Below are 27,030 nucleotides of genomic sequence, written 5' to 3'. Positions count from 1 at the left end.
TAGGACCTATTTCCCCCTAAGTAACAGGCCTCATATTACTATTCCCACATCACTCATTCTTTAACCACTGGAAAGTTGGTATAATTAGCAGAACCTCTGCCTCCCTCAGGTGAGAGACTTGTTTCACAACTTTTCTTTATTTACTTCTACATTGTCTTCAATGGTAATGGAAGATAAAAGGTTAATTTGTTCATCCATGCAACCATTTGTTCATTCAATTAAACCTGTATCATTATATAAGTAGCCTGTTCCAGGCATTATGCTGAGCTGTGGGGAATACAAAGGAAAGCCAATTATATTTTATTATAGTGGGATGAACTGTTACATATTTTGCATTGTAGTGAAGTGGGAACAATATGAATAATTACAGTTCAAAGCCCATGATTGTGAGATTGATGTTGATGAATGAACTAAACATTTCAAGATTTTTTCCCAAGAATTTTCATGTCAGCTATGTGCAAATTGGGTGAACTTTAACAAAAAGAGCTTTAATACTGGCAAATGGAAATTTTGGATTTTAAATATCTAAAATGCACATGGAATTTTAGAGCTGGAAGGATCCTTAGAGGTCAGTTAATTCAACTCATTTTACAGATGAAGAAACCAAAATCCAAAGAACAAGCCATTTGTGCAAAGTCACACAGAAAACATTTTTTCTTTTAACGTTTGAGTATAAAGTGTTTTAATAAAATCATTAAATTATACAGTTGGAGATAAATTAATTCCATTTTTACTTTTCAGAAAGGTGAGATATTTTGACAAAAATGAGTTTTAAAAATTAAGCCTAAGCTATAAATTATCAATACCTTTGCATAGAGTTTTCCTTCCTTGTTCATTGCAAGATAGAATTCACTTTCCACCCCTTTGATTGCCACAATTCCAACTGCCACTGTCCTGATTTCCATGATATCTGCAAGGAATCACAGAAAGACATGTTAAATATTCGTTCAGCTTTGCAAATGATCCACGAATGGCCATTTGTTCTTATTTCCATTTTAATCGGAAGTTTTTAAAATTTTTAATGTGATTATTTACTCAGCCCAAGACCCCTGACCCACAACAGATACACACAAACACCAGAATAGTCATTATATAAGGGAAGTGCAAACTGACGGTTTTTTATTTTGTAGAAAATGTGTCTGTATCAAACAAATAGTTACATATTTGAGTTCAGCTTTTTATTCTCTAGAATTAAATTTCTAATTTACTATAATAATAATAGCTAATGTTTATTGAACTCATACCACATGCCAAGGATTATTGCATTGCTCTTATGTATTAACTCATTTACTCATAACCACAGATTGAGGCAGGTAGTCTTGTTATCCCAGTTTTACAGATCAGGAAACTGAAGCACAGAGAAACTAAGAAATTTGCCCAAATTCTTATACCTGATAAGTAGCAGAACTGGAATTTGAACCCAGACATTCTGGCTCTTAATCATTATATAATTACTTTTCTATTTGGATAAACTTTATCTTAAAAATTATTGCCAACAGAATAGCTCTTGAATATACTGAAAGTGAAGAAAATTCTAATTAAAGCAATTGTAAATGATGGTAAACAGAGCCTACTGCCTTAAAAAAAAAGATTGTTTTAAACTGATAGTATTTTGATACATGAAAAGACCATTTAAAACAAAATTATGAATCCTGTTTATATAATACTTCATAACTTTATACCTTTGTAATTAACTTTTAAATCTTGAAATAGTATTTATAAAACATGTTTACACAAGAATGGTAACTTACTATTTTCCTTTATTATATATATCTTCCTTAAATCCTGTGTTTTAATGACACACTAAAGTAAAATCTCAAGAAATTTATTAAAATGATACAAAAATTAAAATTTTAGTGCACTTTTATGCAATTTGCTATTAATTACATTCTCTACATGAAGGTACAGTCCTGAGACATTCTTTTACCTATGTCTAACACAGTACAAAGTGTCAATTATCTGTGTGATTGGGCCTTCAAAAGCTATTTTCTAAAATATTGACTTAAAGAAAAAACTAATTGTTTTGCACCATACCTTCACTTCATTCTCTTATTTATTTTTTTGACTTCATTTCTGCTACCTGGATAATAAAATTTCTATTCATGTCATTGGGATTTAATGTAGCCCAGCTAATATTTGTCATTTGCCTCACATATATGTTGCATATAGAAGCCCTTTTCCCAATATACTATACTTAACGCTAGTCAGAGCTCGTCCAGTTGAGAGTTTCACAGCTACTCATCTAGAAATTGGGTTTTATTAAGAAAATGCAAATGAATGGATATTAATCTTTTTATATATTTATTAAGCATTATCACAATGCATACAACCCTACTGTGGTTTTAGGACACAAATTAAGAAAAACAGCCCTGGTTTGTGACACCAGAAGTTAAAACCTAATAGAAACAGCAAACACGTCCATATATTTTGAAGAATTTTGAATAGGCTAGAGAAAATTTTAATAATTGCTTACAAGCACATGAAGGATTATGATGTTGATGCATTCATGTAGTGTTCAACACATCTTCACTGAGAGCCAATTCTATGCTAGGCTCAATTCACAGACAAGCCTTGCCCTTTTAGAGCACTCTTATTTGGTAACTACAACTTCATTGCATCAAAGGAAGCACAAAGGGAAATAACATGCAGAAGAATACTATTAGGTTAAATTTGTACTAATACAATGAAAAATACTGAAGAAATTCATTGATTCAACATATTTGCAATACCTCCAAAATGGAATAAATGTATCAGTTAGGTTGGTGCAAAAGTAACTGTGGCTTTTGCCATTACTTTTATGACAAAAACTATAATTACCTTTGCACCAACCTAATATTTAAAAGACATATGGAATAGTTGGTTTCTAAAGATCTTAGCGTTGTAAAATATCATTAAGAAGTCAATATTTTCTTTTCCTTCAAGTCTGCCATTCCTCCCTTTATGTAATATATTTTCTTTTAGATAAAAGAGAATGCTGATGCACAAGCTTAGAGTGTCTTTCATGATCAGTTATTAGGGACTGGAATCTGTAATGTTTGCTGGCTTTTCTTTTACAGAACAATTGTACAACATAAATGTTGACTGATAGAGTTATTATTAATTGTGATAGGCAGACATCTTGCCTTTCCAGTCCAGTCATGACAGTAAGTTCAGATTGCCCCACTCCCAAAACATTTTCCTCTATCCCCTGCCTGTCTATTGCCCACTATTTCTTTACTGCACTTTACAAGAGGTGATGGCTGGTTGTGGTAGCTCACACCTGTAATCCCAGCACTTTGGGAGGCCGAGTCAGGTGGATCACTTGAGGTCAGGAGTTCAATACCAACCTGGCCAACGTGGCGAAACCCCGTTTCTACTAAAAATACAAAAAATTATCCGGGTGTGGTGGCGGGTGCCTGTAATCCCAGCTACTCAGGAGGCTGAGGCAGGAGAATTGCTTGAACCCAGAAGGCAGAGGCTGCAGTGAGCCAAAACGGCGCGACTGCCTTCTAGCCTAGGCAACACAGTGAGACTCCGTCTCACCAAAAAAAAAAAAAAAAAAAAGAAAAAAACAATTAGTTGGGCATGGTGGTGCATTCCTATAATTCCAGCTACTTGAGAGGCTGAGGCAGGAGAATCACTTGAACTTGGGAGGCAGAGGTTGCAATGAGCCGAGGTCACACCACAGCACTCCAGTCTGGGTAGAGTGAAGCTCTGTCCCAAAATAATAGATAAATAAATAAATAAAAACAAGGTGATGAACATTTTTAATCTTATCCCTCCACATATTAGGGTTAAGGATACCAAAAATTATTTGTAAAAATTCTATGTTTAGCTGAGATGAGAATAGACTTATATTCTTAATTGCTTGACATATTTTAAAAATACCATTCACACTGGGAAATCAACATATCTAAAAGACAATTCCTTGGGGAGAGCATTAAGCAGTGTTGGCAGAATTAGTACCTTATCAACCCTATTTTCTAGTCTATTTTGTTCCATGTCCTACGACCCTCTTTTATTCAAGAAAAACTCAAGAATAAAGAAATTAACATTATCAGTCTTTTGTTCAGTTGCAGTGTGGAGAGTGATGTTCCTTTCAATATGCACAAATATTTATAGAAGTATTAACTATGGGCCGGGCGCAGTGGCTCACGCCTGTAATCCCAGCACTTTGGGAGGCCAACACGGGCGGATCACCTGAGGTCAGGAGTTCAAGACCAGCCTGGCAAATATGGTGAAACCCCATCTCTACTAAAAATATAAAAATTAGCCAGGCATGATGGTGAGTGTCTGTAATCCCAGTTACTCGGGAGGCTGAGGCAGGAGAATCACTTGAACCTGGGAGGTGGAGGTTGCAGTGAGCCGAGATTTCACCATTGCACTCCAGCCTGGACAACAAGAGCTAGACTCCATCTCACAAAAAAAAAAAAAAAAGAAGAGGTATTAACTATGAAATCCTACCCTCCAAATCAGAAGCCACGAAGTTGCTCAGAAAACATAATAAAAAAATACGTAATATGCAAATATTAAGTTAGTTACCAATATAAGTTAATTATACTTGGTCCTTTTGTCTACAGTGTATTCATTGCCTCACATAAAACAAATAGAAGAGGCTGTCTTTCTTTGTGGATTTCCATTTGTGCTTAAGAGAAGTTTGTTCACATAAGTAGCACTCAGTGAATTTATTCCCAAAAATTTAAGGCATATTACATAGGTGCATCAAATTGTTGACATAATGTCCATGATAGCATAATGGTAGAGTTCAAAAATATAAATAAAGAAGAGAGAGAGAATCAGCTCATGCAATAGAACATGAAAAACCAGGCAATATGTCAAGCACATTGACCATTTAGCCTTGTCAGCAATATTGTCAACAATAGCATAAATTTATGATTTAGGATGTCACCCTTACACACTAGAGACTATGCCCTAAATAGCTTCCCTATTTTTTATCCTCTGGTTCAATAATTCATGAATTTATCTAAACCTTTTTGTCTGCTTATTATTTAAACCTGTATCACACTTGGAATGAAAAGTGGGGAACTTTGATCTACATGGCAATTACTTTTTAAAAAAATTCTCTAAAATCTTTCAGAATTTTAGGTGTCCCTCTAATCTTGTATTTCAGAAATTGATACCAATTCTTTTTTTAATTACCAATAGCTTTGTGATTTTAAAGTGTTTTAACTTTCTTGTTTGAAAAATTACTTTTTAGTGTCTCACTACACAGAATCCATGCTCACCAATCTCAGCATCATTAATATTTCTTTTTCCTGAAACTTTAAAGCTTTATATTTAAAGTTTTGAAGGGGTATATATTAATATGACTGTGCTAAAATGATAACTAAATATTATTTTCAAGTTGGAAAAAAAAGTGGAGGCAGCGGTTTGATGGTTAGCCAATCAGAACATTTAATCTTGTCCTTGATCAAATATACCCTCTTCAGCATGTTAAAACTGAGAACTAGTATCAACAACAAAGAAACATTTAAATTTAAATACATTTTGTGATTTTCTGTCAAGCCTGGATTGTTGAGTGGGAAATCTTAACCATTATGTATTTATGTTAGGTTTAAGGCTATAGATTCCATTCATTTTACATCACTAAAATACACCGACATATACATATATGCAAAAAATATAGCAATATATCCAACATATACAAAAAACACTGAAAACACAACAATAAGAAAAAAAACTAGTTAAAAAGTGGGCAAAATCTGGACACCTCACTAAAAATACACAAAGGGCAAATAAGCATATGAAAAGATGCTCAATATCATAGATCATTAAGGAATTGCAACATGGATGCAGCCGGAGGCCATTATCCTAAGCAAATTAGCACAGGAAAAGAAAACTAAATACTGCTTGTTTTCACTTATAAGTGGGAGCTAAACACTGGGTACTTAGGGACATAAAGATGGCAACAACTGACACTGGGGACTACTGGCGGGGAGTAGATGAGGGAAGGGTTGAAAAACCATTAGGTACTATGCTCAGTACCTGGGTGACGGGAGCAATCATACCTCAAACCTCAGTATCACACAATATACCCAGGTAACAGACCTGCACATGTACCCCCTGAATCTAAAATAAAAGCTGAGATTATTTAAAAAGGAATTGCAAATTAAAACAACAGTGAGATACCTCTGTACAACTATTAGCATGACTAAACTCCAAAAAATTGACAGTGCTGTATGCTGGCAAGGATGCAAAGCAACTAAAACTCTTTCATTACTGGTGGGAATGCAAAATGGTGCAGTCACATGGGAAGACAGTTTGGCAGTTTCTTAAAAATTAAACATACTCTTACTATATAATCCAGCAGTCATGCCCCCAGGTTATTTGCCCAATTGAATTGAAAACTTATGTCCACACAAAAACCTGAACATGACTATTTATAGAAGCTTTATTCGTATCATCAAAAACCAGACGCAACCAGCATATCCAATAGGTAAATGGATAAACAAACTATGGTACATGTATACATTGGAATATTATTTAGCAATAAAAAGATATTGAGCTGTGAAGCCACAGAAAGACAAGGGGAACCTTAAGTCCATATTGCTAAGTGAAAGAAACCAGTCTGAAAAAGCCACATACTGTATGATTCCAGCCATATGACATTCTGGCAAAGGCAAAACTTTAGAGACAGTAAGATCAGTGGTTGCAAGGGCCTTGAGGAGAGCAGAAAAAGGATGAAAAGCTGAATCACGGGATTTTTAAATCAGTGAAACTATTCTGTGTAATACTGTAATAGTGGATACATGATATACATTTGTCAGAACTGATAGAACTATACAAAGCAAAGCGTGGACCTTAGTATAAACTGATGGTATAAATAAATATTGGCTCATCTGTTGTAATAAATGTGCCACATTAATGCAAGATATTTGTAATGGAGGAACTGTGGGGTGAAATGGAGATTGTTTATGGGAACTCTATTTAATCTGCTCAATTTTTTTTTTTTTTTTTTTGAGACAGAGTCTCGCTCTGTCGCCCAGGCTGGAGTGCAGTGGCGCAATCTCGGCTCACTGCAAGCCCTGCCTCCCGGGTTTGTGCCATTTCCCTGCCTCAGCCTCCCGAGTAGCTGGGACTACAGGCACCCGCCACCACGCCCAGCTAATTTTTTTTGTATTTTTAGTAGAGACGAGGTTTCACTGTGTTAGCCAGGATGGTCTCGATCTCCTGACCTTGTGATCTGCCCACCTCGGCCTCCCAAAGTGCTGGGATTACAGGCGTGAGCCACCGCGCCCGGCCTGTCTGCTCAGTTTTTTTTTTGTAAATCTAAAAGTGTTCTAAAATATAAAGTCTACTAATTTTTAAATGCAGCTGACTTTAATAATATAATATCATTGAGTGCAGAGAAACTATTTGTACTGACATTTTACGTTATTTATTTATGTCCCAGATATATAGAACATATGGGATTTGTTATTAATTATTATTTAAAATGTCTTTGGCAATGGATTAAGATCTTCTTACCCAATGGATAACTTCTTTTTGTGAAATATGGACAGTAAGGAGGAGTAAGGTCATAATAAAAACACACTTTGGAAATTGTAGGATACAAATACTGGATATACAGACCACTGTTTCACTTGTTAAGTGTACAGTATCTCTCAGGTGTTTGGGAACGGAAAACAAGAGCCAGTAATATTTTAGAAACTTTATCTGATTACTTTAATTATGATATCCTATCTGGATATTAATAAATATATACAAAAATTCAGTTAGTATTTTCTCTTTCCACAGAAAAAATAAAATGAGTGATACCTAGCAGTATATGCCAATTGCAAAAAAAAAAAAAAAAAAAAAACAGGAAAATAAATAGGAATTCAGAAGAAAGAAGTGGTCAAGGGAGGATTTGAGGAATAGATAGAGCTTGAATTAGATCTTGATGGATGAATAGAGTTGACATAGGTAGAAAAGATGGAAACATGCTAATTGAGAGATAAAAGTACTATGTGCAAGGCCATGGAAGCAAAGATTCAAAAGTCATGTTCAGAAGATTGAAACTAGAGCTGTATGTCTGGAATAGGAAGTGTAACAAAATAGTGAGAGGGTGGAAAAAGAGTTAGGGCCAAATTGTCAAGGGTCTTGAACCTCCCAGGTTCAAGCAATTCTTGTTCCTCAGCCTCCCTTGTAGCTGCAATTACAGGCATGCACCACCACACCCGCCTAATTTTTGTAATTTTAGTAGAGACCCAGTTTTGCCATGTTGGCCAGGCTGGTCTCAAACTCCTGACCTCAGGTGATTCACCTGCCTCAGCCTCCCAAAGTGTTGGGATTACAAGTATGAGCCACCATGCCCGCCCCTAGCTGTAAATTTTCTGCAAATTGTGTACATTCTTGGGAATTGTTACAAAGTAAAAAAAATATCAAATTGTTTTTAGATGTTATGAAAAAATTAATACACTTAATAAATAATAAAGTTAGCATCATATTTTATTTGTTAAATATCTGCTAATCTGTATATTTTATTTTCAAATTTTACTGTCACTATCTTAATATTAAAGTTTAAATACATTTGCAAGCCTTTGAAATGTTCACAGGCTCCCATCTCTGTGCATATAGGTCAAATGAATAAAATGTCCCTGTCCTTAACTCTGAAATCTTTTCAAAGGACTACCCTGGTTCCTTTTCACTAGCACCAACTTTCTTGAACATGTAGCCAGAATCTGCTCATTCTTCTTCAATTTAACTTTTGCATCCTAACTTCTATCTCTTTATTGGCGTTCTCTCTTCAAGCTCATGAATAAACTCCTAATTGCCAAATCCAAGAGTTCTTTCAGTAACGCTTTATTTTATGCACTATTTGGCTCGCTTCACACTCCTTGTTCTATTCCTAATTCTCATGTTTCACTAATCGTGCACTACCGGAGTGCAGGGTGAAAAAATTAATCAAGCTGATCAATTTTTGTGTAACCAATTCTATATATCTTTTGTGATAATTTATTATATTGTATCTATGCTTAAAAGTATGTTTTCCATACCATTGTCTGAAATATAGTTTATTCTAACTTTTATAGTTTGAATTTTAAATATAAATTCAAATTATCTTAAATTCATCTGGAATTAATTCTGGGGTATGATGTGAGATGATACTCTAAACCAGCAGTCAGAGGACGGGGGCCGGGGGAAGGTTCAGGATGAAACTGTTCCACTTCAAATCGTCAGGCATTAGTGAGATTTTCATAAGGAGCACACAACCTAGATCCCTGGCATATGCAGTTCACAATAGGGTTCACGCTCCTATGAGATTCTAATGCCACAGCTAATCTGACAGGCGGTGGAATGCTTGCTCACCCGCCACTCACCTCCTGCTCTGCGGCCTAGTTCCTAACAGGCCGCAGACCAGTACCAGTCCTCAGCCCAGGGGTTGGAGGCTCCTGCCGCAAACTGATATTTTATTCCTTCAAATAGCTATCTAGTTTTTTCAACTTATTTATTAAACATTCTATTCCTTTTTTTACTGATGCCTCTCTTTTACCTTTTATTGACTGTTTTGTCCCACTGATTTACCTGTCTGTCAGCTATATAATCTCATTAATTTATTGTAGGTTACCAGTTTTCAGGTGATTCATTACATTTACAAGTAGCTCTGATTGTGTTACCAATTATACGTGAATATATCCTCTGAAGCTATGCAGAATAAATCAATACCATTTCCACATAACAGCCCTTGAAAGAGGTGAAGACACTGATCATGCTTCCCGTTATCCTTAGTTTCTTTGGCCCTTTCTCATACGGTATGAATTCCAGACTCTTTACCAGCTACATTATTTACTTAAAATAAGTATCTCAGCAAGAACTGGACTGATATAGGTAGCCTAAGACAGAATATTGTTCATTATTTTCCTTGATATAGAACATAAACATATTTTACAGTAATACAATCTCACCATCTCCTTAAAAATATTTAATCCTGTCATTATTTTAGAGTTTGAATATAATAAAAAGTTTGCCTATCAAAAATAAATTTTGTTTTAGGTTAGTATATTTTTCAAGGTTATATTATAAAGTTTGTTTAAATATGTTTTATATATAAAGGCAAATGTCAACTGTTCCCCTTCAACAAATGATGAATGTTCTTCATTTTCTTTAAATTAATTATGTTTTTAAAAACCTCATGATTTTTGAAAAAATAAGTTTTAAAATGACCTCATATAGCATGTGTAGAATTAAAAGTGAGTTAAATAAATATATGTTGAAATATAAATGTTATAACGTCAAAGATGACAAAATCTAGTTTGGGGATCTAATCATTAAAATTCTTTCTATGCTTTAAAAAAATTAGCTCACTTATTTTGACAATTTCTTTGGTTTCTAAATGTTGAAATAAGAGAAATAGTTTTATTCTTCTATTTGCAAATAGTGCTCCATAAATAAAATATTGCAGGGGTAGAGAGTCATTATACCCCTCCAAAATGTGAGACCAACTCCAATATGATTGTCACAATATTTTCTGTAACATACAAAGGTATTTAACAAGTATTTATTGAGTGTTTATTGCCAGACCCATTCTTGGCGCTAGGACTGTAGTGATCTGAAGAAAATTATCTAAAATTAACTGTAAATTGTCAAATATACGTCAATTTAAGAAATAAAATAAAAGCAAATTTTAAAGTTATTTTATGCTTCTAATAACTTATATTTAACTCAATGTTCTTTATACTTTCTCTTGTTAACCAATGGTTTGTTAAGGTTATAAATTTAGCAGCATATGACAATGAATGAACTTATTTATATAATAGTGAACATCATCATGACTTCATTAAATGATGAAAGGATGAGTTAACTAAACTGTGAGTAAATCTATCTCATCTTTCTAAATTCCAGGCATTCATATTTGATATGTTTGTGGAGGCACTCAAACCATTCTTTTCTAAATTGAAAAAATACAAAAATTTTTTAAAAAAATATTAAGTTGAAAAAAGATTACAGTATGCCTTTAGTTAAATTAATCCCCCAAGTACCTTTGGAAACATTTGAGTGGTCCACATACAATTGCTTAAGAAATGGTGAGTTTTAATTCAGTCACTTTAATTCTGTTTATAATTTGGCATGGAATAAAATCACAAATAACTGATACATGAGTATATTAAAATTTATGGTACCCAAAATATTAGATACTCCTTTCTCTTATTTGTCATTGGAAAATTTGGGAAATGTCTTCATCTGTAATGTCATGTAACTTTTCCATCTACTATTTATCATTGCATCTGTGCTTTTTTTCTACCCATTTGAAGTTACACGTTTTGATTCTGGCCCTTTTCTTATGAGGCATAATAAGCTTTCTATTCTCTTCTTGTCATATCTTCGCCCCTTAAGTCTTCAAGCTTATGATAGTATAATGTCATTCATTGTGATGTTCATTCCTTCAATCATATGTAGGCATTTTTCTCCCCAACTTTCTGAGCAAAGACTTTTAATTGTTCCCAACTTTTATTCTCTCTTTTTTCCATGGCAATAGAATTTTTAGCTGACTGCACAAAATAAACTTTGCATTTCCCAGTCTTTTTTGCAGCTTAATGTGGCCATGTGACCAAGTTTTAGCTGATGTGATTTAACTGAAGTGTCCTATGGCAACTTCCAAAAGTCTTCCATAAAAGGTAGCCAGCAGAAGCCCTTTGTGCTCATTTTTAATCCCTTTATTCCACCTTCCTGCTGGAATTTGGATTCTACCTTGGGTTATGAGAACAAAGAGATTATGGAACGGTGAGCTAAATGGACCTGGAAACTTCCAGATGTTTTTGTGGAGCAGAGTTGTCACTCCTCCAGACGTTTATTGCATAGAGAAATAAACAATTTTTTTAAGCCAAACTGAATCTTAACTAATGCACCCCAATTTCATTTTACTTCAAATGCATTCTTCATGAAGTGTACATAAAACTCCAGCAGCCTATTTTTTCAGTTATTCTAAGCTAACAGCCAGAAAGACAAGTCTTATTTTCAACACTGTTGTTAATGGCCAGGTGTTTACTTTCACAGCTTTTTTTTTTTTTTTTTTTTCTTTTTTCACTTCTAAAGTCATGAGATAGAACTAGAAGAAAAAATGAAAACAACACCTGTGCTGTCATGTCTTTCACTTTCTTATCCAGAACTTCACTGTCACGAGGGATTCCAAGTTTCTTCTGGTGCTGTCATTTATTCCTACATGTGTCAGCATTTAGTTAGCTTGATAAATCTTTTCTGGCTGCCCTTTACATCTTGATACACGTGTCAGAAGACCACAGCTCCCCCGTCAGCAAACTTTCAAACCTGTGTTCAACTGCTTCCTAGCCAAGAAATTACCTAATGTCAGCTAGCTTTTCTGGATGCTCATTATTGTTACATAAAGCATGAGATGCTGTTGTCACTCTCAAAAAGACCAGATTCACCATTCTTGGTTAGAAAATCATAACTTTTCATTTTTGAATAAAATAAGTTATTGATTACTTAACTATGTTCAGTACTCTACATATCTGTCATCTTTCTTCTGTATATAAATTCGTTACATTTGCCATATTATTATTATTATTTTTTGATATAGAGTCTCACTCTGTAGCCCAGGCTATAGTGCAGTGGCGCCATCTAGGTGCACTACAACCTCCACCTCTCAGGTTCAAGCAATTCTCCTCCCTCAGCCTCCCGAGTAACTGGAATTACAGGTGTGTGCCACCACACCAGCTAATTTTTGTATTTTTAGTACAGAAGGGGTTTCGTCATATTAGCCAGGCTAATCTTGAACTCCTGACCTCAGGTTATCCGCCCACCTTGGCCTCCCAAAATGCTGGGATTGCAGGCACAAGTCACTGTATCCAGCCTCACATTTGCCATATTCTTAATGATGGTTTGGATTCCCTAGCCTCTTTAGATTTTTTCTTCCTGGCTTCCTTTCTGAATTAGTTTTTCTGCTCCCTTTAAAAGTACTTATCTTTTCTAATAAGCTGTAGCATAGAAAAGAGTATCAACAAGACTTTTCACTTTCACATCTAGTCAAGAAAAACAGTTTATATTATACATGAATTGGTAACCATCTCAGGCACAAGATGTGGAACAAACACAACAAATATGTTCCAAGTGGGCTGCAGTAGTTCCCTTGGTGTCCTTACATCCTGGAATTTCTCCCAGCAAGCTGTTTGAGTTCTTGGATGTATTTCTTTTCATTCTTTCTAGATGACACCCTTGTCACTGCATTTCTACTTCGTTGATCTTCTAGAAAGTAATACATAATACTGGAATGTACCACCTTAATGTCAAACTTCAGCAAATATGATAGATCACAAATACTCATTTATACTTAACAGCAATGATCCAAATTATTTCTATCACATTTACACATTCCTCTTGCTATGCCCATTTTTTCAACTTCCAGGCCCAATGGATGTTGAGGCTAAAGCAAAAGAAGTTAGAGAAGTCAAATATCATTTCAAAAACAGGTCATTTTGAGAATTAAGTTATGATAAAAGTTAAGGGGATGCTATTTTTACTAGGTGGGAGTGATAATGTGTTGGAGTTTTTATGAAGATATTAAGTTTGAAGTGATAGTGGTTGTGTATATACTTGTCCTAAATTTGGCATAAGAAAATCACTTTGTGATCTAGATCCACAGTGAAATTGTAGCTGTACTAGATATGTAGGATCAACAGAATTGTTTATTGGTAATAGAAAAGAAATTTGCTCAGCACCAAAAAATTTCATATCTGACTTTTTAAAATATAGTGATGATAGTGTTTTAATTTTAAAAATATTTAATATGTACTCAGTGTTCCCAATGTTCCCAGTGTTAAAGAATTATAAGGTGTCACTTAAAGTATTCTCACATGTGGTTTTTCTATCCCTGTCTCCCTCTTTAATTTACAATCTACAGTAACATTTTAGAATTCCATCATTTTCCATGCTCTGATCATAATACCGTGGTCTTCGAAAGATGGAGCAACATTAGAATGTCCCATTTTGATTATGGTTTTATGTAGGGCTTAAATTTTACCAGAGAATTAAGAAATATATTAAAGCATAGCTACCATTTCTATTTAATGCCATCCTCTAATGAAAAGATAGAATCATTAAACTCTTAATTGTACTGTGAAGGTGAGAATTCTTTGGTTTGATGTGGATTTACGTTTTCTCCATTCTCTTTATCACCATTTCTCATTTTGAGTTTGCTTATCATTGTGACTTTTTAGAGTCATAAAAAATTGAAAGATAATGACAATATGTTTCAGCCAGTAGCTTCTCAATCACATTACTGCTGTTATCAATCACTTTTAAAGGCATAACTTAGTTGTAACCAGTGTCTTTATAGTGAAGATTATTTCATTCTCTGCCAACTACTAATTAGTTCTTGCAAATGAAGTCCTTGGCTACCTTTTGTCTGCCTTATAGTAAAATCAAGGAATTTAAGTAAATACTTTATTGAATTATTTCAATTCAATACTTTATTGAAGTGACACCTAATAATTTAATCCATAAGCCACTGTTTTGGCCTTGACTACAGAAATAAATTTTTCTTGTTCTGACTCTAAGAAAGGGAGTAAAAATTGTGCTATGAACAGCCAAGTGATTTGTTGGTCTGAGATTTCAGAATGAAGTAAACATAGTGCTTATAAATCACATATAATGTATTAAAATTAAATATAATTGTAATGCTCCATATCCTTCAAATAGAAATAGAATTAAATTTAATTTAATTTTAAGAGTATCCCTGGAGTAAACAGCAGTTTTCTGTGTAGACAATATTGATGAGATAAGTGGTATAATTATCTCTAACCAGGAAATGTTTCTCTAAAAGAAAATATGTTTGAAAGCAGAGTAATATAAGTTTTATATCAAGTGTTATAGACAAATGTCTTATAAGAAAATAAATGACTCAAGTACCATTTTACATTTATTTCATTCAGTCTTACATTTATTTTACAGATGTTTTATGAGTCATTTCTTTTCTTGTAAACAACTTGTATAAGTCATCTCCATCATGAACCAAGTCAAAATCATGTAAGATATATACATATACATAAAACATGTAGCTGTATTTTTTTAAGGTGTCACCCTGAAACATAAGCAAATGACCTTTAGTAATGTATGCATGTTATTCAAAATTGACTTATTCAAAAGTGACAGTGAAATAGAAAAAGCCCAAATTATGAGCACTTAAGTTGAAATAAACTTGTTCCATCAGTTAAGCAGAGTGACTGCTTAACATGGAAGACAAACCTCTTTTGTCATTGCTAGTGTTGGGATAGGACCATTAACTGGATATGCTGTGCACATGTTGGCTTTGCTGCCTGGAGGGAATGATTCAATGTTTGAATTAGGAAAGAATTGAGTTCACTTTCTCCACATTTCTTTATTGACTTTCACTTTGAAGGGGTAACACAGAGGACTCTGTGGAGGTAGTGACCTCCAGCAGGCTGTATACAGAACCTGCTTCCAGGTTCTTCTCTTTTCCCATGAACCCTAGAGTCCACTATTGTAAAAAAACACAATGATACATATGGTCGATAATACTAATCTTGTCATTGGATCACTTTACCCTAAGAAAGCATGCCCTGTAGCTGTTAAATAACAGATTTAAGTCAGAACCTTGGAATACACTAAAAGAAATTAGAAAACTAATCGAAGCCTGCAAGAAAGAAACTCAAGTAGATAAATTATTACTGAAACCCAGAAAGTATAATTCCCCTCAAATCAGCATGAAATTCAAAACAGTTCCACATGATTGCATAATTGCTGGTATCAAGTATAACTGAAATGTCCTGCAACAAGAGAACTGATTCTACATCATCCTCATTATTAGGGAATAAATCAAATATACTTCTTATTAATCCCATATATATTTTATAATGATGTCAAAAACCATTTAAATGACGTGTCTGGTTAACCAAAAATAATTATGTCACTCATTCAAGGATTTATCAAGAAAATAAAACATTAGAAAATCTTTAGAAAGTATATCAGCTTGTGGTACAATTATAGCAATACTTTCCTTTGAAAGAATTTAAGTTGCAGCAGCTTGTTTCAGCAGGGTTAGAACTATATCAGAATTTGAAGTAAACTATTCGGTTGTGCAATATACAGTGTGATATTTATCCAATAGCATATTACTGAAGAATGTCATGGGAACATCATTGAACTGTATTGCACAGACTTAATTTCTATACCAATTTACTGATCATTTTCCTCATCATTTATGGCCTCTCAGGAATGCAAGGGACCCACCTTTCTCCTTTGGGCCAGAGAAGATATATTCCCTGAATCAGACAGGAGGAAATACTTTTTGTTTACTCTCTAATCGCTTAAGATTCTAAACTTTTATCCAGAAAGAATTATTTGTCTGACAGTGTAGACTATTTACATCTGCTAAATACTACACTATGTTTTTTAAAAAATGGCTCCAAAATTATCAGAATAGGTGTGGATATTATAGTCCCAGAACACATGATAAAGTGTCAGATTTTTATGTGAAATGGAAATAGTTGAAGCAATCTCTTCCCACCATCTAGAAAATCTCTTCCATTTTCTGGATTTTCCTAAAGTCTAAAATATCTTCAACAGGAAACCAGATTTTCATTACATAGGATGAGAGGTAAGTTTCAAAATACAAATGTACCAGGGAGGAGTTAACACCTATGCATAAATTTATACTGTGTATAAGTGACTATACCTTCTCTGAGAGCAGAATTTGGGCTAGAAGGAAGTGATCACAAGGGCACTAAGAGTAAAATTGAAGGGGGGAAATGGTCAGAAAAAGAAGTTATAGAAACTTTCATTAACGTTTTGTTCATAGCTACCTCTAGGAGTCACAAAGCATGTTATGCTACACTTTATCTAATTCAGAGACACCAGCTTAGATGATAAACTACACATCCACTTTCTCCCTTTATTTTAAATACTAATATACTCCGTGAAATTTACTGTCCAGTAGATATGTAATGTAATCTTTCTTCCCTCCCTCTTTAACTTGTGTTTAAATGTTCTGCTACCCAGGCATAAGATAATTCTAAACATTTTGGTTTCAAATCATGCTGGTCATCAGCATGGAAAAATTAAAGCACAATTTAAAGTCATTTTGGTCATTGGCTTTCTTAGGACTTTTAAAGCATATGTTCTTTGCTAGCAGTCTAAACAAGGAATTCTTATGTGGAGTAGTTAATATTTTTTCACAGAAATGAAAGTGAAAGGAAAAAGAGACAGAAATAAAAACATCTGAGTTTACTTAAGAAGATAATTAAAAGATTTGAAAAGGGTTAAAGACCCCCAAGCTCTTACCAGAAACAATTATATGTTCTCTCTATATTACCAATGTATATCCAGCCGTTCTCTTCTGTTTCCATTGCCATCACATTAGTCCAGGCCTTCATTTTCTGGTGCCTCAACTATTATTATAGTTTCTTAACTAGACCTTTGCCTCCAGCCCTTCTGACTTTAACCCTTTATGTATTCATAAGACATATGTTATAAAGGTTACTCTTCTGCTCCAAAAGTTTCAGTGGTATACTCTATTAAAAACAAAAGCAAACAAAAACCTCTTTTATTTACATCCAAAGCTCTCCAAAATCTGACTCCAGCCTACAATATTTTCTCCCACTTTTCTTCTACAACTTAGAAGATCCTTTGACTTCAAACAGATTTACGAATTGTCTTCCTCTCCCATGCAAAATGTCAGAGTCTCTACCTGCTCTGCCTACCAGTTCCTAGAATTACATAGAATGCTCTACTCAAGTACTTCCCAAATGTTGCCTCATGGACTGATTGCATGGAATTACAAGATGAACTCTAAAAGATTTTCAGGTTTCCAGTTCCCATTCCTCAGAAAGTCTGATCCAATAGGTATGAGGTGAAGCTTGATAATTAGTATTTTAACAGCTTCCACCTACCTCAGTACCCAAATTGAACTTCCAGTTTCTCCATAGTGATTAATAGTTTTCTAATCTGTGGTCATCTGTTTTACTTTAAGAACATACTGCTGTACTATTAATTAGCACCCACCTCTATTGTTCTCTTGTTATTTATAAATTTTGCCTATTTTTAAATCTAGGTTGTCAACTATTTGAAGAGACTATCTTATGCTTCTGCTAACCCCCAGTACTTGGTACAGGGATTTGTATTTGACACACCCTCAATAAATGACAAAAACACCATATTAAGTAGTGTGTCAAATTATAAGTTGGCATATGAATGTTATTATTCCAAGATTAAAGAATCAAGAAGTTTTCTAATCATACTAAATGTCGAAAAACTAAGGTTAGATTGAATAACAAAAGTATTTGCTAAATTTCCTTCTAATTTTCATTACATTTTGGAGTTTAATTAAATAAGCACAAAATTCCTTGGTTAATTTAAATAATACTTTATCTCAGATTGTATTTTATGATGCCAACTCAAAAAGGTTGAGAGAATCCCAAATATCTCTAGTTTTCCAATCAATTATAGGTCTGTCTTTTTTGGTTTTGGCTAAATCTCTCTTGAATCTATTTGTATTTTCAACATGCAACACTCATATTATGGGTAACAACTTACATATGTTTTCCATGTACTATGTAAGATAGCATATCTGTTTATCTGTCTTGCTCCTAACACATTAACACTTTAAGAAGTAGGCCAGGCACGGTGGCTCACGCCTGTAATCCCAGCACTTTGGGAGGCCAAGGTGGGCAGATCACTTGAGCTCAGGAGTTCGAGCAGCCTGACCAACATGGTGAAACCCGTCTCTACCAAAAAAAAAAAAAAAAAAGCCAGACATGGTTGCCTGTAATCCCATCTACTTGGGAGGCTGAGGCAGGAGAATCGCTTTAACCCAGGAGGCAGAGGTTGCAGTGAGTTGAGATCATGTCACTGCACTCCAGCCTGGGCAACAGTGCGAGACTCCATCTCTAAAAATAAAATTAAGAAGTACATTCTAGTTCTAATATTTCATGAATTATCCAAGCCTCTGTTCTTATCCATATTATGATTTTATATACATTGAATACAGTCCATTATAGTTTCTTAACTAGACATTTATAACATTATAGTTTCTTAATTAGAAACTAGTTAAGGTGTTTATTATCACCTTAATAAACATTTATTATTCTAGATGATAGCTAAAATGTTTTTTAGGTATGTCATGTATGTCTTACGTTATTCATTTATTCATTCTAATTGCAGGATGCTTCCATTGTACTATATAGTTTTTATTAATGCTAAGCAAGGAGAATGGCATCTGTCTTCCAGATGTAGATACACCACACTGTTTACACAGAGATACTATGTGTTCTGTTTTGTGTCTTACATTCTTCCTGATAGTGTCCATACTTTATTGGTCATTTGGGACCACTGCACATTAAGATAACATTTTTATGGGAACATCTGAAATGATTTATTGGTGTCATTTTTGCAAGGAAATCATTATTCAGTGACTTTTATCTTGTAAATGTAATTTAAATTTTATTACAAAATTTAATACATTAAAAGTCATCTGCCAATTTTTTGCCTACCTATATATAAATGTTCTGTCTTCCAACATTTTATCATCATTAGCTTAGTTCATGAATTTAGAGATGTTAGTCTAACCTACAAACTTGGAATTTTCACTACACATAACATACTTTTAGTTCATTTATAAAAATGTCAACTAAGTTGGATCATTTTAGAGGAATCTCACTGTTAACACATTTTTATTTAAAATATTAATTCAAACTAATTCCTTTTCTGTTTCTCTTTTAAGAAACAGTGATTCTCAACATGATAGACTAGAGGTGGGGGCAGAAATTGTTGGGCAAAAAATATCCTTCGGGAAATAAAGTGTCAGAATCACTGCTTTTTAAATCTACACATACTCTGTGGAGATTCTGATTACCTACCCTCCCTACACCCTCATTGAGAAAATCCATCCCCTGCCTAACCCATCCCTCATGAGGCTTATCACAGTAGTTAGCCAATGAAACTAATAGAATTATTGTCCATACATCAGGTGTTTGGGGATGGAAAAAAAATCACAACTTATTCAAAGCCAGGTTTTAAAAAGCGTCTCACCTCCGCCAATGAAAAAGATTAGCTTTATCCTAGGATAAAAATAGTAACTCTAAAACAAACAAACAAAAAACAAACAAAAACCTTGTTTGCTGAGCCACATCAAATCAGTTTGAAGTACTCTAAAAAACGATATTTATGTGCTTATAAGAGCGTTAGCAAATACTTAACAATTTTCCCCTACAGAAGCTGCCTTGCCTTTCCTCAGAATCTATTCCATAAACATTATAAGTACTTTGTAGCAGCATAGTAGTGAAATAGAGAAAATCAGACAGAAGGAACTGTGTGAGAAAGGCACAGAAGCATAAAACACTGTGGCATTTGGGGGTTAACTTGGTGTGCTTGCAACTTGTACACGGTGAACTTCCAGGAAAAGAAATAAGAAATATAGGCAGGGCTAGACCGTTAAGAACTCATGCAGCTAGTTGAGTTTGGATTTTTTTTTTTTTTTTTTTGAGACGGAATCTCACTGTGTCGCCTAGGCTGGAGTGCAGTGGCACAATCTCGGCTCACTGAAACCTCTGCCTTCCGGGTTCCAGTGATTCTCATGCGGCCTCCCAAGTAGCTGGGATTACAGGCGCCCATCACCACACCCGGGTAATTTTTGTATTTTTAGTAGAGGTGGGGTTTCACTATGTTGGCCAGGCTGGTCTCGAACCCCTGACTTCAGGTGATCCACCCACCTCAGCCTCCCAAAGTGCTGGGATTACAGCTGTGAGCCACCGCACCTGGCCGAATTTGAATTTTTATTCTGTAGGGGATGGTAAGCCACTGAAAAGTTGAGAAAAATACTTCTAGCAGCAGTGTGGGAGATAAATTGGCAAGAGGCAAGACCAGTGAAGAGACTGTGGTACTGATCTAAGCAGGAGCTGATGGAGGCCTACTCCAGGGCAAGAATCGTCAGGATTGGGAGACAGTGAACTTGTTTCTTCAAACAGGTTGTATTTCCATAAATGGTTCATATAGATCCTGAATCTGTTTTGAGTGATTTAAGACACAAACTCTTAAAAGACCTCAAAGTTTTGTTGATATTTAGAGAATCCAATAATGCTATATTTATCATGACACAGTTCCATTCTGCTAAAATTGAATGTATAAAGTGCCTAAGTTAGGACCTAGAGAATAAAATGTATTTATTTATTTTAAATGTAATATCATTTATAATTTATCAATAATCTTTCAGAATACAGTCATCCTTTCCATACATGCCAAAGTCTTCACTAGTCTAAGCTGCTTTCATAATCTGATATATCATATCTTATCTTTCAAGATTGTATTTTAACTTAATTGGAAGTAAAATAAATTGAATGAGAGAAAGAGGAAGGAAGAGCAGTCATAGAATCTGTGAGCAACAGTGAGTTAGCTTTCCTCTTATTGGTAAGAGTCACTGTAGCCTACCCTTACCTCCCTACTCTATACTTTCCAGTTCTCTGCCAAGGAAAGTGGATCATGCACAATGAATCAAAAGATACAAAGTTAAAATAGAATCAGTAGAGACTTTTTAACAAATTGTATTAGAAATTATATTTGACCATGCTGGAAAAGAGAATTATGAGACTGGACTAAAAATATTTCTGGACTAAGGCTGGCCCTCTAGTGAGTACAAGGGGAAAAAGGGTTGTGATTAAGAAATATCATCCGAAAACATCTAAATTTAGTATATATATGTTAGGAGCTTACTATTTATCTTGCAAAATACATGTTTAGAAATTATTTTCTGCAAGATATTTTAAATAATAAGACCATTTTCAGTGCACTCATATATTATTAAAGTATAAAAAAGCAATAATCAATCTTTTTTTCATCCCAGATCCTCCAAAGTGATCCCAGATCCTCACACATTTCTCCTTTCACCATGCTCTCATACTACTTTTAAATACAATTTTTTTTTTTTTTGAGACGGAGTCTCACTCTGTCACCCAGGGTGGAGTACAGTGACATGATCTCAGCTCACTGCAACCGCCACTTCCCAGGTTCAAGCAATTTCTGACTAATTTTTGTATTTTTAGTAGAGATGAGGTTTTGCCATGTTGGCCAGGCTGGTCTCGAACTCCTTACCTTAAGTAATCTGCCTGCCTTGGCCTCCCAAAGTGCTTGGATTACAGAGCCACTGCCCCTGGGCAATAATTAATCTTAAAGCTACGTGTATTAGATAAATGAGGATACCCTAGTAACCATATGTAGATAGTGAGCTCCCAGTTGTTTAATTTGAAATTAAATCAATACCATAATTAGCATAAGAAAATTCAACTTGAATTTCACATGTATCTCTTTAAGTTTTAATGGAATATAAAAATTTTTCATCAAAAAAATAAGGATTGCTCTTATTCTTTTTCATGCTTTGAGAATGTACATATTGTACCTGCACTATCTGAATACATAGTGTACAACTTATTCTAGCCAGTATCTGCAGGGATTAACTTCATATGCCTAAATTAAACAGAAGTGCGTGGCTCTTTCAGAGACAAGACATCTAGCAGTAAGTAGGAGAAGTATAGAGCATGAAATACGCAGTTTCTCAGATTAGCTAAAGTCTGCATTGAAAACAGACATGATGTCAGATAAGCCACTCCTCTTTTTATAGCTTGGATGATGGCTAAGGAATGTGTATTTAGTGTTTTTCAAATCTGCATAAAATGAATCAAAGTTATTGACTGTATACCTACCCAGTATCTAACATTGTGCATGGATTTGTACAGGGAATACAAAAAATAAATTGTTAGCTCTCTATCTTTGAGGAACTAATTGCCTTTTGAGATAATGAGACCTGCAATTAGCCCAAATGACAAGGAAGACTCTAAGTGGCAAAGTAGTAAAGAAGAGAAAAGATCTGTCACTATTCCAGTCGAGGAGGACTTCGACAGATAGGAAGAAGAAGTTCATCAGGATGGAAGAGATATTTAAGTCAGGGAGAAACATACTAGAAGGAAATAGACTAAGAAAAATGGCAGAGGTGGGATGAAGCATAGTATTTTCAGGGGAAGGCTGGCCCCACAAGATGAGTATCACTCATTCTTTACAGTCTACATGGATGCCAGCTATCAACACTGAGCTTTGACATAGGGGAATTTGGCTTGGACAGTATTCCTTTAAGAAAGAAAAATTAAAAACAAACCAAATGCATTCTGAAAAAGACAAAACAAAACATAAACAACACTCTTCTCTGATATCTGCCTCACACACAAAGCTTTGCCCTCTAATATGTCCCTGCTAAGGACAGAAAATCATATTGCCAAAACAAAGAAGCTGCATAGTTTTTACAAGTGCCAGAGGGGTTTTAGATTGTTTAATTATTATATACATGACTGGTATCAAGAGTCCTATTTTTTTCAGACTATAATGAATACAATGTGTGTGTGTTAAAATGTTTTATGACTTGGCTGTTGCTAGAACATTTTTGGGATTGGCCAGTACTCCCACCTCAAATATTTGGTAATGATCGCCTGAACTGTGAAGAAATGTCAAAATATAAGTAGTAAAAACATAGTCCTTCAAAAGGAATCCTGGTACCACAGATTTAGAATTTGAGCTAATTTGAGCACATGCATTCAGACTTTGCAGTGGAATCAGAGATCATATATGGACACCCACTACACAACTAAAACACTTAAGTAAATTATATGTCATTCCACTAAAATCAAACTTCACCTTCCATAAGCATGACTATATGTTTGTCTCAACATATTGTTATCTGTGGGTGGATCAGTACTTACGTACTATGTAAGTAATTGTGCAGCTTACCTACTTCTAGGGGCACTGAGTTTTTTGGACTTTTTTTTTAAGGCTTCAGAAGTAACTTTGGCAGGTACTAGGAAAAATAGTATCACTTTTCTTCCTCTCTTGGGGCTTGCCTCTTCCATGATACTTGATGCCCTGGCTTGACATTTCTTGCACAGGTTGTCACAGTGCTAACAAAAACATAAAGTTTGTTGTTGGTAGAGACGAACTAGGCAGTGGTGAGGTGTGGTGTCAAGGGAAGAAAGTGATAGCTGTGGAAATTTCGTCTACAGACAGTGTGTGGGTGGATAAATATTTAAGAACAGACTCTCCAGAAGAAAAGAAAAGTCTCTAATGTGTGGCATTTGCCCATTTACATTGTGTAAACACCTCCACCATGGCCAGTTTTATGCCCATGTCAAGATACCAACATGGTGTTGGGAAGAGATGAATGTGGAGTTGGAAAGAGATGCACACAGGAGCCAGGATGAGCCATCTCCAGCACACCACCAGCTACAAATCTCAAGCACAGTTTATGTCATGAACTATAGCCTGGTTTTGGCCCCTGAAAATGTGTAAAATCATTTTAGAAAGCATAAAATAATAGTGTAGAGCACTATAGAAATACTAGTTGTAATTATTCCTCAAACTCTATAAGTTTACATAAAAGCAATATTTGTAAAATATAGAAGAGATAAAAGAAAACAAGAGGACTTTAAAATATATTAATTAAGATAAAGATAGAGGATGGGAAAAGAAAAGCACTTAACACAATGCTGAAATGCAGGTTCATTTTAAAAATCTCTTTTCACTCTTCTATCTCAAAAAAAAGAAAAGAAAGAAAACAGCACTGCAAGAATGGACAACACATGGACTAGGAGGTTCAGAAAATTCATGGAATAAACATACTAATTACAGGTGTTCTGATTCTAAGAGAGTTTTTGAATTTGTTGCAGGCATCACATGGTGTGCTGCTCCCTTAGAAAGCACCTAATGCAGAGAACCTATTGGGAGCCCACTCCTCCATGTTTGAAAGTAGCCAAATGTACAATTCTCTCCTCCTCTGGCCAGGACAGCTGACATCTGCACACCAATTACAATGTGGTGTGAGAAACATACATGCACACTCTTTCTCCTGGACAAAGATTCAAAGCATTTTGCAACTTTCTGGGAAACTCAGAAGATATTCAGTAATGTTTGTATTTATATCACCAGAGAAGGAAGATATATTAGTTGAGTATTAGTTATATGACAGAAGATTTTGTGTGTTTTTTAATAGAAATGAAGGACAGTCAAATGAATTGCTTTATTGTTCTGGATAGCAGATCAATATTTGTATAGGCAGTGGTAATTTTTACCAACTAGTCTCGTAAAAAATAATTATTACTAAATAGAGTAGTAGATTCTATTTAGTAATAGTAGTAGTAGGTCAGTCTAGAAAAAATAGACAAAATACTGGTGCAGGGGAGAAATACTTTGAATTCATCTGCAACACTTATTTTTTATTTATAAATTGAATTTATAGAATAAATTTCTAAAAGACAGGATTGTAGGAACTTCAGAAATATCCACAACTGTAATTAATCCTATTGCTTTTAGGAAACATTATTATGAAGTTGATTTTGAGTTTTGTTTTCTGATGTATTAGATTCCCATTTGTATGAAAGTCAGAAAATATGGGAACATAAAGTTCCCTTTGATTTCTATAAAGACGAGCTTGGCAATGGTAAAAAGCAATTTTTAGTCATCCTGTTCTTAAAGAGTTTCTTCTAGTGAGCATTATCTTAAAATGCATAAAGTGTGTTGAATCTTAAATTGGTAAAGAGGGAACAGGAAAATCTTGGATGAAAAATAATCCAAATAAAACCAAAACCTTTAAATGAGAATTAATTAGAAACACAAGTTAACTATGCTGGAAGTGCATGTTTATGAGTTTAAGTGACCTTTAAAGATGACTCAAAGCCAAGCAATAGTTTATTTGTGGATTATGACTATTTAAATGTGCTATTTGGCAGGTGGGGGGGTTCTTTTTCTCCAGAGTATATTAATTCAGTATAAATGAATTAATATACATTGGAAATCTATTGTCATTGGGACCTGAGGACCACTTCAGAAATCCTGCTCTAAGATCATACTCATATCAATAATTTATGTTAGTGATTATAAATACCTTCACTTATCCATCTTATCAAGCTGAAGCCCTACCTCAGCACCTTTCACGAAGTTTTCAGAGAATTTTTACATGTTTTATCTCATTTGATCTCCCCAACAACAGTCTTGCTATAAAGTGAATATTGTGCTTTTGGGGAAAAAATATTATCAATCGAGAAAGTGATGCCTAACGAAAGATAAGTAACATCAGTAAAGGCTTAATTTTTCTAACATTAATTAAATGTTTAACTTGTGCTAAAATTAGCACAAAAATAACTAGATTCATTTAATTGTAAGTTTTTTATATCATTATGAACGCTTTCCAAAAGTATACCATTTAACTGATGACTATAAAAACTCCTATTCTCTAATATAATGTATTAATCAATTCTCTTAATTTTAAATATACTAAATAAAGCCTCAAGACTTGCCATCTATTTTCTAAATACTGAAGTAATAGACATTGGAGAAATCTATTGTCACTGGGACCTGGGACCACTTCAAAGATTCTGCTCTAAGATCATACTCATTTTATGGACTCATTTTTCAAGTCTGTACTCAAGTTTTCTCTCCTCTTGAGAAATGAAAGTAGAAAAGTTTCTGTTCTCTAAGGAATTTGATAATATATTCACTCATAAAAAGTTATAGATTTTTGAGAAAAAATGACTCAAGTATTTATATTTTACTGAAAAGTTCAGTCCTCTTGATTTTCCTGTTTTAGTTAATGGCATCATAATTTTCCAAACCATTCAGCTTTGAAATTTGAATGCTTTTAAAAAAATGTTCTCTCTCATAGCCCATATCTAATTACCACTTTCTATGGATTCCACCTCAGTGTAGTTTACACACTGATTTGATTTTTTCCCATTTCTATTGCTAACACCATTGTTACCGCATTTGGAATATTATAGTATTCAACGAACTCTTTCTCTCTTTGCCTACTTTCTCCTCATTCCAGTCAATCCAATAAACTGCTTCCTGCTTTCCCAAAGAAAAAACACTGTTAAAAGTTTTAGTAGTTCTCTACTGTTCATGAAATGAAACCCAAACGTCTTGCTGTAAATTATGGAGTCTTCCTGTTTTGACAGGCATGGTGGTGTAGTAGTAAAAATGATACTGGCTTTGAGACATGGCTTTAAATCTAGATTCATACACTCACTAGCTGTGTGATTTTGAGCAAAGTGA

General features: G+C 34.4%; 2 protein-coding genes across 11 annotated transcripts in view; one reads left to right on the top strand and one right to left on the bottom strand.

Moving 5' to 3' along the window:
- FAM227B (family with sequence similarity 227 member B) overlaps nucleotides 1-27,030 on the top strand; it is a 240,266-nt gene that overhangs the window by 111,760 nt on the left and 101,476 nt on the right. The window lies entirely within an intron of this gene.
- FGF7 (fibroblast growth factor 7) overlaps nucleotides 1-27,030 on the bottom strand; it is a 60,705-nt gene that overhangs the window by 4,218 nt on the left and 29,457 nt on the right. The window contains exon 2 of the mRNA XM_032176335.2: nucleotides 807-910. Within this exon, the coding sequence (XP_032032226.1) occupies nucleotides 807-910 (104 nt within the window). The remainder of the gene's footprint in view (nucleotides 1-806; nucleotides 911-27,030) is intronic.

Source organism: Hylobates moloch, unplaced genomic scaffold (assembly GCF_009828535.3).
Source record: "Hylobates moloch isolate HMO894 unplaced genomic scaffold, HMol_V3 SCAFFOLD_14, whole genome shotgun sequence".
In the NCBI taxonomy this organism is placed as follows: Eukaryota; Metazoa; Chordata; class Mammalia; order Primates; family Hylobatidae; genus Hylobates; species Hylobates moloch.
Note: the sequence above shows the minus strand (reverse complement) of the source record. Positions and strands in the feature narration are given on the sequence as shown.